At 48.3% G+C, this 11,850-nt stretch overlaps 1 protein-coding gene across 5 annotated transcripts; it reads right to left on the bottom strand.

Annotated features, from left to right (window-relative positions):
* Positions 1 to 113: 113 nt before the first annotated feature.
* On the bottom strand, positions 114 to 10,590 carry LOC136456404 (LEAF RUST 10 DISEASE-RESISTANCE LOCUS RECEPTOR-LIKE PROTEIN KINASE-like 1.2). 5 transcript variants are annotated; one of them, XM_066456254.1, is made up of 2 exons: positions 9,406 to 10,590; positions 114 to 1,417 (listed from the first exon to the last, which is right to left on the bottom strand). In XM_066456254.1, exons 1-2 carry the CDS (start codon positions 10,340 to 10,342, stop codon positions 1,275 to 1,277), a joined length of 1,080 nt encoding a protein of 359 aa, XP_066312351.1. In that variant the 5' UTR covers positions 10,343 to 10,590; the 3' UTR covers positions 114 to 1,274. The 5 variants fall into 5 exon arrangements, with proteins under 5 accessions (XP_066312351.1, XP_066312355.1, XP_066312353.1 ...); XM_066456258.1 differs by having other exon boundaries at positions 114 to 1,469; positions 9,406 to 10,586; XM_066456256.1 differs by having other exon boundaries at positions 114 to 1,412; positions 9,406 to 10,586.
* Between the last annotated feature and the right edge of the window lie 1,260 nt (positions 10,591 to 11,850).

Here is an 11,850-nt window from a genome sequence, read left to right as displayed (position 1 = left end):
AGATTCCATACGACAATCTCCGCTCTCACTACCGGTTTGCTGTCGCTCCAATACCGAGCTTGCACAACAACAATATCATGGAAGCAAGCAGGGATGGATCCAGCGGTGGGTGGGTGGGTGGGTGGGGGCTCATGCCCTCCTACTGTCGCTAATTCCATAGAACCCCTGGAACCCTTTAAGAATTTTGCCATGGTTGCTTCGGGGAGAAGAGGGTGAAGGTTAAAAATGACGACTTCAGACACTTCTGAACTTTCATTCTACATCACGGGAAGCGAAGGCGCGTGGGCGTGGTCTTGGCTCTACGCTTGATAATCTACCCTTTTTTTAGAGGAATTAATGATGGTTTCCACTAATCCTAAGCTTTATAATATTCTATAAGTGGTCAGTGCTCAGCACTTCATAACCATAGGAGTACCAAAGGGCAGGGACCTACTCCTCTTTTGTTTTTTTTCGAAACGACGGCAATAGAAAAGAAAATGGAACTGTACAAACAAAGCAAAAACAAAAACTTCGTACAACTTGGACAATGTGACTTCAAACCTCGACTCTACTTTGCGAAACTAGGTGGTGGAGTCTGAACCCACTCATCTACTCGGTAGGTAAACTGGGGATATTATTGCCTCCTGTTGTCAGTCCTCTTTTGTGAACCATTGAAATCAAAGCGAATAGAAAGCATACACTCACTAACAACTCCAACCCTGGAAACACGTCTTCGGATGGACTAAAACATGGCTTATACGTACGGAACAAAGATCCAATAGCAACGAAAACCAAACAATGTTTGCCCGCCTGCTAGACAGCTAGAGCCAGCCAGCGCTACCAAACCTCTCCGTTTGGCAACGCAAACCAGGCCTGTCCGGCTGTCCGCCTGTGGGTTGCGTCCCAATTTCTTACTTTTTAGACTTTTTTTTAAGTTTTTCACAAATACGTCCCTAGAGGAAAGATTTCAGAATCTGGATCCTTAGCTCGGCGCCAGCAAGTTTTTCACAAATACGTCCCTAGAGAAAAGATTTCAGAATCTGGATCCTTAGCTCGGCGCCATCAATGCTGGCGCCAAGCTAACACGTCTCGGCGCCAGCGTCCCTGGCACCGAGATCTTGGGCTTGACGCTGACGTGGCGCTGATTTGGCAGGCAGCTCAACGCCGTAGACGCCGGCGCCGAGCTCTGGTCACTGGCTCATCACGCGCACTATACGTTGCCTTTGGCAGCTCCCACGTTGCCGCACCAGAAAACTGACTGGCCAGTAGTGGCGTGTACTAAAATCTAACGGTGACTACAGCGAGGTGGGAGCGCAGCGCAGTGCACTGCAGCGCAGACAGCGACGTGAAGTGGCAGTACAACGTTTGCCTGCGCTCTGGATGTGCCTGCAACTCTGCGCCATTGCATTGCTTTTAGCATTGCGTCTCAAACTCTGAGCTGCACAACGGAACGGGGTGTAACACCTCGGTGTTAAGCATGCATTAACATTCTGCAAATCCTGAAAATAATACATCATCAAGCATCATAATCATACATGCATAATCATGTTAAATAATAACTAAAACAGTGCTTTGAAACATATGAAACAGGCTCGTGAAACATGTATGTTGCATTACTGTTTAAATGAACCTGGGTCGTGTTTGTGCTTGTAATGATGTTTAACATGCTTGTTTGAGAGTACAAATGACTTAGAAATGTTTCACATGCATTTTTGAGTAACGTTGGTATTCAAAATTTTCCAAATTTTGCTTTTGAAAAATAATCTTCCAAAATACGGTTTTGAAATTAATTTGACCTTAATTTTGTAATTCAAAATCTAGTGGGAATTAGCCCTAGCTCCTTTTGACAAAGTTGTAGAGAATAAATTTTTGAACAACTTTTATTTTGGGTCCAACTTTTGAAATTGCTTTAAAAAGGTTCAAAATTTTATTTGAATGAATTTGGGAGAGAAAAGAAATTGAAAAAAAATCGGTTTTACCTTAATGGGCCGCCGCCTCCTTTTCGGCCCAGCCGCACAGGCCGGCCCGGCCTGCCTCCGCGCTGGCTCGCTCGCTCGCCCGCACCGCGTCCCGACCGGCGCCAGAGCGCGACCGACGTGTGGCGGCCATGCGCCGGCGAGTTCGCCGCGCGTCACCGCCGGCCTGCCCCACCCTCCACGCGCTCGCCTTCACCTGCCCGACCGCGCCGCGCTCCCCACCTGCCTCTCCACTCCGCCAGCCGCAGCGTAGCAGCAGCTCCTGCGCACGCGCTCGCCTCCGCCACCGCGCGCCGCGCCTCACCGGAATTAGCTCGCCCGGCCACCACCGCTCGCCGTCGACCGCTCCATCTTGCCAGCAGCTTCGCCTCCACCTCGCGCACCCCGTGCTCACCTCAGTTCGCCTTGGTAAGCCTTCCTCGGCCGTGAATCGCTCATCGGCGTGAGCTCCTCCTCGTCGGAGAACTCCGCTACGTGGACCTCGCCCCTCCATCCTCCTTCTCGCTCTCTTTCCACGCGCACGAGCACCGCTCGAGCTCGGTGAAGCTCCCACGCCGCTCCCCGCGCCACCCCATGGCCGGAGACGCGCTCCCGCCGGAGAGCCAAGCCGCCGTGCTGCCATGCACGCCAGCAAGGTCGCCTCCGTGCACCTCTGGCCACGCCCGTTGCACTGCCGTGTCTGCCTTGGCACGGTGGTCATGATGGTGGTGACCTCGTCACCGGCAACCTCGCCGACGGCGAGATCTCACCGGTTAACCGCGAGCCCTGCTCGGGTTTGACTGACCGGTGGGGTCAGTTGACCCTCGGGGTCCCACCTGTCTGTTGCTCTGTGTGTGTGTGTGTGTGTGTTTGAGCCGGGTGGATCTAGCATTTTGAACCGGGATTTTCAGAAAAGAATAAAAGAAATAATTTACATATTTTGTTTAAATGCTTTGGAAATTTTTAACTTGCTCAAATTAGCTCCAAATTTGTTGAAACAAATTTTGCTAGGTTTCTTGTGACTAAATCTATTTGTTAAAAATATGGCATGTCAAATCTGTGATACTTTTCTGTGTAGCTTTATTTAAATTGAATAAATGCTGATTTCTTAGAAAATGTCTAGTAAATAGAATATACATCAGAAAAATATGGTTCCAGTTTTGTTAATCTTCTTTAGTGATGTACTTTGTAGGAAAAATATATGTCATGCATGTTCTGTATAGAAATACTGATGTGTAGTTCAAGTGTCTTTAATTGATGATTTTTGTTATTTTTGATAGAGAGCAAAAATTGTATAAAACATGTGTATGATAATTTTTGTGCAGTTATTGTTTACTGTGTAGAACATAGGAAAAATACCAAATCTGTTGTTTGACACTTTTCATAGTACAAAGTATTTTCATGCTCATAATTATGACATAGCTTGTTATTTTTGTGTAGGCTATTTTACTTATCCAAATGCCATGAAAATTTTATGGTAATCTACATAGAGTAGTACTATGCTACTGTAATTTTCTCAGATTTTTATGAGCACCAGAAATATATGTTGCTGTTGTAGCCCTAGTTTAAAATGAAATAAAATAATCTTCTTTAATGCATGTTTAGTTGATAATGTTTGCTTTGGTGTATCTTTGAAGCATCTTAGCTTGCTGTGGTGACTTGGCATGTTTAGTACAGTGGTTGTAGTAGTAGTACAGTAGTATATGTTCTTGGATAATGTTGGCTACCTTGTAGAAGAACTTTACTTCTACTATGTTCAATAAAGTTAAACATGTTCATCGACATTCCATGCATCATGATCACTACATGTCATCTCTTCAGTGCACCTATGTATGAGCACTTATGCATCTGCATCATACAGGATCATAGGAGGAGTTGCTAGTAGCAGTTCAGGAAGAGCAGACCGGGACAGATCCACGAGAAGTCTAGGCACATGAGGTGCCAGAGGAAGAGGAGCAAGGAGAGGACTTGCCCGAGTGCGTGGATCATCAACCTAGTTCGTTCGAACGAGGCAAGCCCCGGAGCATTTTAAGTCTCGTACTTTATAAAAGCAATTCTTTCTATATATAAGTTTATATATTGTTGCATTATGTTGTAGGAGTTGATTGAAACCGTTGATGCATTTATTACTATCCTTGCCTACCTTATTACCTTTTTACCCTGTTAGGTCGGGGTCGAATAACTGCTTAGCCTTGCTTAGACCGGTAGCGATCGGTGATTTCCGGTCATCTACATTTATAGGTGGTTACTGGAAGAATTTAGCTATGGAAAGAATGATATCCTGGAATTAACCATGTGTGATGGATAATTGGAGACCGAACGGGAAAAGTTGGAGGCAACCAGATAGGGTTCTGGGGTGCTGTTAGTTTCCATCTGTGTCGATTAAGGACCGATCGTTGCTCGTCCCTCTTGTCATGTTGAACGCATGCCTCACATTTAGCTGGCCGAATAAAGTACCTTTCGACCGCGAAGCTAGTGACACTATTTCGAGCCGGGATAAACTCGGATTGGTAGACTGGTGTTGAAGGGGGTATGACGGGGACGCGAAGAGTAAGCCCAAGATGCGTCCTGGCTGTCGGGCGGTCCCTGGGTAGTGCGGTCCATGACTGTTATCCCACGGCTACTTGGAAAGTGTCATTGGTGATCTGTAGCTCACTTGATCGGTGAGTGTGGTTTGTGTGAGGAATAAATCACCAGCTGGTTAGGAATCAATTCGAATCGCCATCGCTCCTGGATAGTGAGCACTTGACTCTAGCTACAGCACCGTAGTAATTATGATGGAACACTGATGGTTATCTGGATAGTATGGGATATGCTAAATCTAAGTTGGTAACTGGATGCTATTGGTTAATCAATTGATTGCTATAGTACAGGTGCTTACCTAGATGGATAGGTCATAATAAAGATGATGCAAAGTACTTAAAATGGTTTCTTCATGATAACTTATGCTTTTCGCAAACCAGTCAGCTAGCCCACTAAAGAAAGCCTTGCATAACCCTTGGTGTCGCTTAATTTTGGTTTAAGACGGGTAAGTCTAGCTGAGTACCTTTTCGTACTCAGGGCGTTGTTCCCATTGTTGTTGCAGATGGTCAAATGTACTACGGCTATTGCATTAACTGCCTGTACCCGGCGATGGGTGACAACTAGGACCAAGGGCAATGGTCACTCCGTATCTCTCATCTGATGCTTTTGTTGGAGATGACTACCTACTGGCACTGTATCAGAACTAAAAGTGTGTGTGTGGCTTTAAAACTATTTGCTTCCGCAATTTCAGTTTGAACTTGGGTTGTAATAACTTTATGTTCTAAACTCTGATGTATCCACTGTCATTGCGAACTTTATGTAACATGTGACGGTGACTGCTAAACTTGTACGATCTTGCTTTGTATGTCAATTGGTTTGAAATCCTTCGTGGTTTCACGGACTACCAGGTTATACAGGCTTAAGTTTGCTAAATTACCTGCTTCGGCGGAAGATTTCCTTACTTAATCTCGTATAATTGGTCGGTTCTATTACACGGGGCACCAAAGTATGATTGCTTTATCTGTCCAGGAGAAGAAAAGCTAAAAACGCAAACGTGTCGCGAGTACAATGTTTGAACATGAACTCTGGTCCTGACAGCAATGCTAATGAGCCAGGGTTCTCCCTGAAACTCTGAAACAAAGAAGAAGAAATGGCAAACATACTTGGTTATACTAGTAGCAATTGAGTGTGCTCCCGCTGATCATGTCGATTATCGGCGTGAGCCATGATGCATCACCAGAAGGTGTCGTACGAACGAAATGAAGCTAGGGGCCCTGAGAGTGTTCCATTGAAGAGACGCATCATGCTAGGGTCGCATAATGCAGGAGCGAGTGGCAACCGTGATTCACCGAGCAACCGTGGCGTTTGTACACACTGTGTCCTTGGGTCATGTCGGACTGTTGTATTCTTACTCCACTACTATACGCCAAAACATACTCCTACGTGTGTAACACTGGCGCCAAGTATTCGAGAGAGAAAAAAACACAGTGCAGGTGCATTATATTTTGGGATTTTATGCCCCGTTTGGCTTGCTGAATTTTGGCTGAAACTGGCTGAAAAACACTGTTCTGGATGAATTGTTGTGAGAGAAAAACACTGTTCCGGCTGAAAAAAGAAGCCGAACAAGCCGGTTTCTGGGTAAGCCAAACGGAGAGATACCAGTGTATACAGTGCATTTCTCAGCTAGCTCCCCCGCATGCAGGTGCAGGTGCAGCCCTTTGTTGCCAAGCGTTAGGCTGCATTCGCAAGCAACCAAGCACACACCAAACAGTGCGCCCGAGACCGAGAGCGACGTGGTTGAACGAACGCAGTGCGCTGCATCTCCACGCCACCAGAGAAGGAGACGCAATGAATGGAAGCCTCCCGGCACAACCCCCGCGGTGTCTGTGTCTTTGGCGCGGGGTTGCTGTCCATGCCCACGGATTGGGCAGGCAGGGTCGCTGCCGTCGCAGCTGTGGGCTGATGAGCAGACGGCGCCTGCCACGTCGACGTCCCCCTGCTCGAACCTCGCAACTCATTCATGCACGCACGGGCACGGCCGCACGCCAAAATGCACCAGATGAACAATATAATGCCAGCTATACTAATACTGATATCAGTATATCTGACTTATAATGCCAGCAACGAGGGAGAGAAAAAAACCCCCAAAATATAATGCCAGCTATACTAATACTGGTATCAGTATATACTGGTATCAGTATACTAATCGCCAGTGTTACTCGCTCCTGCACTATACATACTGGTATCAGTATACTAAAAGCCCAAAATATAATGCACTTGCACTGTGTGTTTTTTCTCTCGAATACTTGGCGCCAGTGTTACACACGTAGGAGTACGTTTTGACATATAGTAGCGGAGTAAGAATACAACAGTCCGACATGACCCAAGGACACTGTCGTTGCAGAAAGTGACAAACAAGTAAATATTTATAGTTTTGCCGTACGTTGTGATCGGAGGTGGCCTAGCACTCAATGACACAGGGTTTATACTGGTTCAGGCAACGTGCCCTACGTTCAGTTTGAGTCGGTCGGTGACTTTATTCCTGAGCCCAGGTGCTCGAAGTTTGCAGTGGGGTTACAAACGAGAAGAAGAAAGATGGGTGTACAAGTGGTCCGGTCGGCTCCGGTCGGAAGGGCCGAGAGCGATAAGAGCTCCGCTATGAGCTAAGTGTTCAAGCGAGCGCTTGAGGTCCGAACCTGGTGGTTCTATGGTTGTGAGCTAGTGAACTTGATCGATCTGGATTAACTTGCATGAACTTGAATCAACTTAGTCTCTTGGGAGAGAGCACATCCCCTTTTATAGATGAAGGGGGCGGACTTACAAGTGAGAGGAAGAAAGTACGTATGCTTCTAAACCTTGTTGTCCACGCCGGCAGGTACAGGATGAGGGTAGGCGCCTACACACTGTTGGGTGTCGGATGCATGTGGGAGGTTACGTCGTCTTGTTTCGGGTATGGCAGATGTTGGTACCTGCATATACTGTTGATGCCCAGAGGCATGTGAGGAGTTTCACCATGTTCACTCGGCACGGTAAATTCTGGCACCCACAACACTGTCGATGCCCAGAGACATGTGGGGGGCCTCACCGTATGGGAGTTAATGGTGCCCACAATACTATAGAGAAAATGTCGGCGCCTACAACACTGTTTGTGTCAGGGCGGTTGCAGAGTACTGTTCCGACAAGTGTATAGGGTACGGTCCTTGGTATCGTGGTTTGACTTGTGCGCCTTGCCTTGCTTTCTCCGTTCGTTCCCTGGCTTGTTCCGAGCGGGCGTCCCCGGTCGGTTGGCCTAGTCGACTCTGGTTGCGCCAGTCGGAGAAGAGCAGTGAGCATGATCTTTGTATCCCCCTGTCGGAGACGTGGGGTCAAAGTCGGAGGTAGTGTTTTGCTAGGCCTTCCGGTCGGAGAGACCGTCCGGAGGCAGCTGGAGACCGAAGTGAGCGCTCCGGTCAGAGAGGTGGACCGGAGTCGGAAAACGGACGCTGCTTCTCCTTGGCCAGACCTTCCGGTCGGTGATTGGATCGCCCTTCTGGCCTGCTGTTTAGACTCTTGGGCCGGCCCATGCGTTGCGCGCTGTCTGCTTGGGCCGAGCCTTTGTGGGGAAGCCGGTCCGCGAGGAACCCTGGATTTGTGAACCCGATAGACACAGTGTGTACAAACGCCACGGCTGCTCGATGAATCACTGTTGCCGCTCCTGCATTCATGCGGCCCCAGCATGATGCATCTCTTCGATGGAACACTCTCAGGGCCCCTAGCTTCATTTCGTTCGTACGACACCTTCTGGTGATGCATCATGGCTCATGCCGATAATCGACATGATCAGCGGGAGCACACTCAATTGCTACTGGTATAACTGAGTACGTTTGCCCTTTCTTCTTCTTTGTTTCAGAGTTTCAGGGAGAACCCCGGCTCTTTGCATTGCTGTCAGGACCAGAGTTCACGTTCAAACGTTGTACTCGCGACACGTTTGCGTTTTCAGCTTTTCTTCTCCTGGACGGATAAAGCAATCATACTTTGGTGCCCCGTTCCGTTGTGCAGCTCAGAGTTTGAGACGCGATGCTAAAAGCAACGCACTGGTGCAGAGTCGCAGGCGCACCCAGAGCGCAGGCAAACGTCCTGTCACTTCACGTCGCTGTCTGCGCTGCACTGCGCTGCGCTGCACTCCCATGTCGCTGTAGTCACCGTCAGGTTTTAGTACATGCCACTACTGGCCAGTCAGTTTTCTGGTGCGGCAACGTGGGAGCTGCCAAAGGCAACGTGCAGTGCGCGTGATGAGCCGGTGACCAGAGCTCGGCGCCGGCGTCTACGGCGACGCTGGCGCCGAGCTGTCTGCCAAATCAGCGCCACGTCAGCGTCGAGCCCAAGATCTCGGCGCCATAGACGCTGGAGCCGAGACGTGTTAGCTCGACGCCAGTATCGATGACGCTGAGCTAAGGGTCTGAAATCTTTTCTCCAGAGACATATTTATAAAAAACTTTCAAAAAAAAAAGACTAAAAAGTAAAAAATTCGGGGGCTGCGTCTGCCGTTTAGCATCGTGGTCCTTGTTCCACACGGAAACAGGGGCAATACCGCCTCTGCTCGTGGAACACGGCAGGCCGCCGGGCCGCCTGATGAATCTCGCTCACGAGAAAAAGGACGGATTTGGTGCAAAAAGCAGAACGAGGGTCGCGAGGCTGTAAACATCCTTGTCGAATGATGCAAGCAGGAGCCAGAATTTCCAGCTCTGTACCTACCCAAGCATTAATTTCCCAGGCAAACCCCGACGAAGTGTAGACTAGATCAAAGTCAAAGCATTCACCATCAGCACGAGGCAAGAAGGAGCAGCGGGACGCGCACACACGGGACATTGCGAGGCTAGCAGCTAGCTACGAGGTTGCAAGCTACTGACGGAACCGGTGCTTGCTCTGGTGATTGCAAAAAACAAAGGGTTGGTTCAGGAGGACTTACGTGATGCAGTTGCGGTGCTGATGTGTTCGCAGTCCGGGTTGCCCACCTTCCCTCCGTGGCACAAGCAGCCCAGGAAGTCCCTGTGCTGGCTATAGGCGCATCGCCCGTTCGACTCCTCGCACAGGTGACACCCATACGCTGTGAGACGTTCCCATTCCAACTCGAACCCACGCCTGAGCACGTCTCCATACCCGCCGCTTCTGAGGTATTGCTGGTTACTTGGTGCCATCAGAACATCGTGGTTCACTGGCACGGTGACAATCATGTTGCAGTTCATCGCCAATTCTTGCTCCGGATACCAGTCATGCTCATGCTCATCAGTCATGACCACGAAGGAGTCTCCTGGGCCAGCATCTGGCGGACTCTTGAAATCCGCGCATTTGATTTTGTATGCGTCCAAGTCAAGCGTCATGGAATCGCCTAGGTGGCAGCCGAAGAAGAAGGTGAGGTTGTGGAAGGCGCTGCTGTTGTACAGCCATGTCTCGTTGAAGCTGACGTTGTGGCTGACTGCAGGGCAGCTGCCGCCGACGAACACGTCGCTGTCCGCCAGAATGATGGTGTGATTGTCGTAGAAGATCTTCTGGATGAAGTAGTTCTCGCCGCCGAGACTGATGACCGGGACCGGGATCCCGGTCGGCCTTTCGGCTTGGCAGAAAATCTTCAGGTCGGTGTAGCCGCAGGAGTAGCTGTATCCGTAATCGGCGGTCTCTATGGTCACGTCGGCGAGGTAGAAGGGATAGCTGATATTGACGCCGCCGCAGTTGATCGACTCCGAGCAAATCGAACCGTCATAGGTGGTCGGGAGCGACGGAGAGATGGCATGGGAAGCAGGGACATGGACATGGACGGCGAGGAAGACGAAGAGGAGGACGGGGAGACGTGGTACTGGTAGGTGAGCAGCCATGGTGGCGAGAAGACGAGGTGGGTTCGCGCTCATCTGGCTGTTTTGTTAGCTCCAACTGGGCACGCAGTTGCTTGTGACTTGCGGCCGCCGCCGTTTATAGGTGCCATGGACTTGACCGGGTTTCGGCGAAGGTTGATTGCTGGTGGGCCCGGAGGTGGGGCAGGAGATAACACGGATTGAGACTTGGCCGTGGACTTGGCGGTCTTCCCGGTCCGTGCCAAGCCGTTTGATCACTGATCGTGGGCTGCCTGCTACGTCCTCCCTAGGCTTGTTGGTCCAGTCAGGCAAGATACGATCTTAACCTAGGCCACGTTTAGTTCACCCTAAATTCCCAACTTTGACACTATGTAAAAAGAAGATTTTTCGTCACATCAAATTTGTGGTATATGAATGGAGTACTAAATGTTGACGAAATCAAAAACTAATTGCACAGTTTGATTGTACTCTGCGAGACGAACATTTTGAGCCTAATTAGTCAACGATTGTACAATTATTATCAAATACAAATGAAATGCTACAGTGTAGCTACAATTTGCTACGGTGTTTTTGGCGGCGCCAAATTCAGGCAACTAAACATGGCCCTACTACTGCTCGGTACGGAGTATGATTTTAGTTGACTTCCATTTGGACCGTATGCCAATCAAAGGGATATAGCAGTATATAATGAAAGTCTTCGCTCACGATGTTTTTTCTATTCCTTTTCAAGAATCACATTTTGTTAATTGATGAACCGGCGCTGCAAATTGGGTTTCCTAGGAGCTTTCGGAGAGAAACAATTATCTGTCCGAAAGTGTGTGAGTAGTTTTTTTTTGGATAAATTCCGTGGAGGAAAAACATGAATCAGGAGCAATTCATTTTCCAGCTTACAACTTTTTTTATTGATTTCGAAAAACCACTTCACACCTCCTGTTCAAAAAAAACCTAATCAGCTAGTGTGTCAAGCCATGATTTTCGACACATGGCTCAACCCAAAGTAGAAAAACTCTAAGAAGTAGCCCGACCCAACCCGTCGGTGCATTGGGTCGAATTTTGGACCAACCATTTCGATCTAATCATTTTTCTCAGCCTAACCCGATTTGGTGTTGGTCAGATCAATTTAGCTGTAAACTGCTCTAAGGGTTCTGCCAAATAGACTCTTAACGTCATATAATTGTAAATTGCTCTACGGGTTCTCTCAAATAGACTCTTAACGTCATATAATTGTAAATTGCTCTACGGGTTCTCTCAAATAGACTCTTAACGTCACACAATTGCTTTCATCTGAACAAATCGTAATATGCTGGTTAACACTGGCTCTAATCTCTGTTGTTAGTGATGGTTATTATCCAGAACCTAATTTCGTGATATCAATTTGTAAGAAAAAACTGTTCCACCTAAGAGGTCTATGTTTTCACATTAAAAACCATGACAAAGTAGATAAAGGTGCCTTCTGTCTTACTGGCACACACTATATAGCAAGACTGAGTCAAATTGAGAAACCGGAAAAGATGTAGTGGTCTTCATGATTCGTAATGCCACCAGCGACTTTTAAAATGACAGCG

This window comes from Miscanthus floridulus, chromosome 6 (assembly GCF_019320115.1).
Source record: "Miscanthus floridulus cultivar M001 chromosome 6, ASM1932011v1, whole genome shotgun sequence".
Lineage (NCBI taxonomy): Eukaryota > Viridiplantae > Streptophyta > Magnoliopsida > Poales > Poaceae > Miscanthus > Miscanthus floridulus.
The sequence above is the reverse complement of the archived record's forward strand: the minus strand, read 5'-3'. Positions and strand labels throughout refer to the sequence as shown.

Coding starts and splice junctions, on each gene's coding strand:
- LOC136456404 (XM_066456254.1), bottom strand. CDS start 10,342: ATGAGCGCGAACCCACCTCGTCTTCTCGCCACCATGGCTGCTCACCTA. Junction 1,418..9,405: donor CAGCACCGCAACTGCATCAC/GTAAGTCCTCCT, acceptor TCCGTTGTGCAG/CTCAGAGTTTGAGACGCAAT.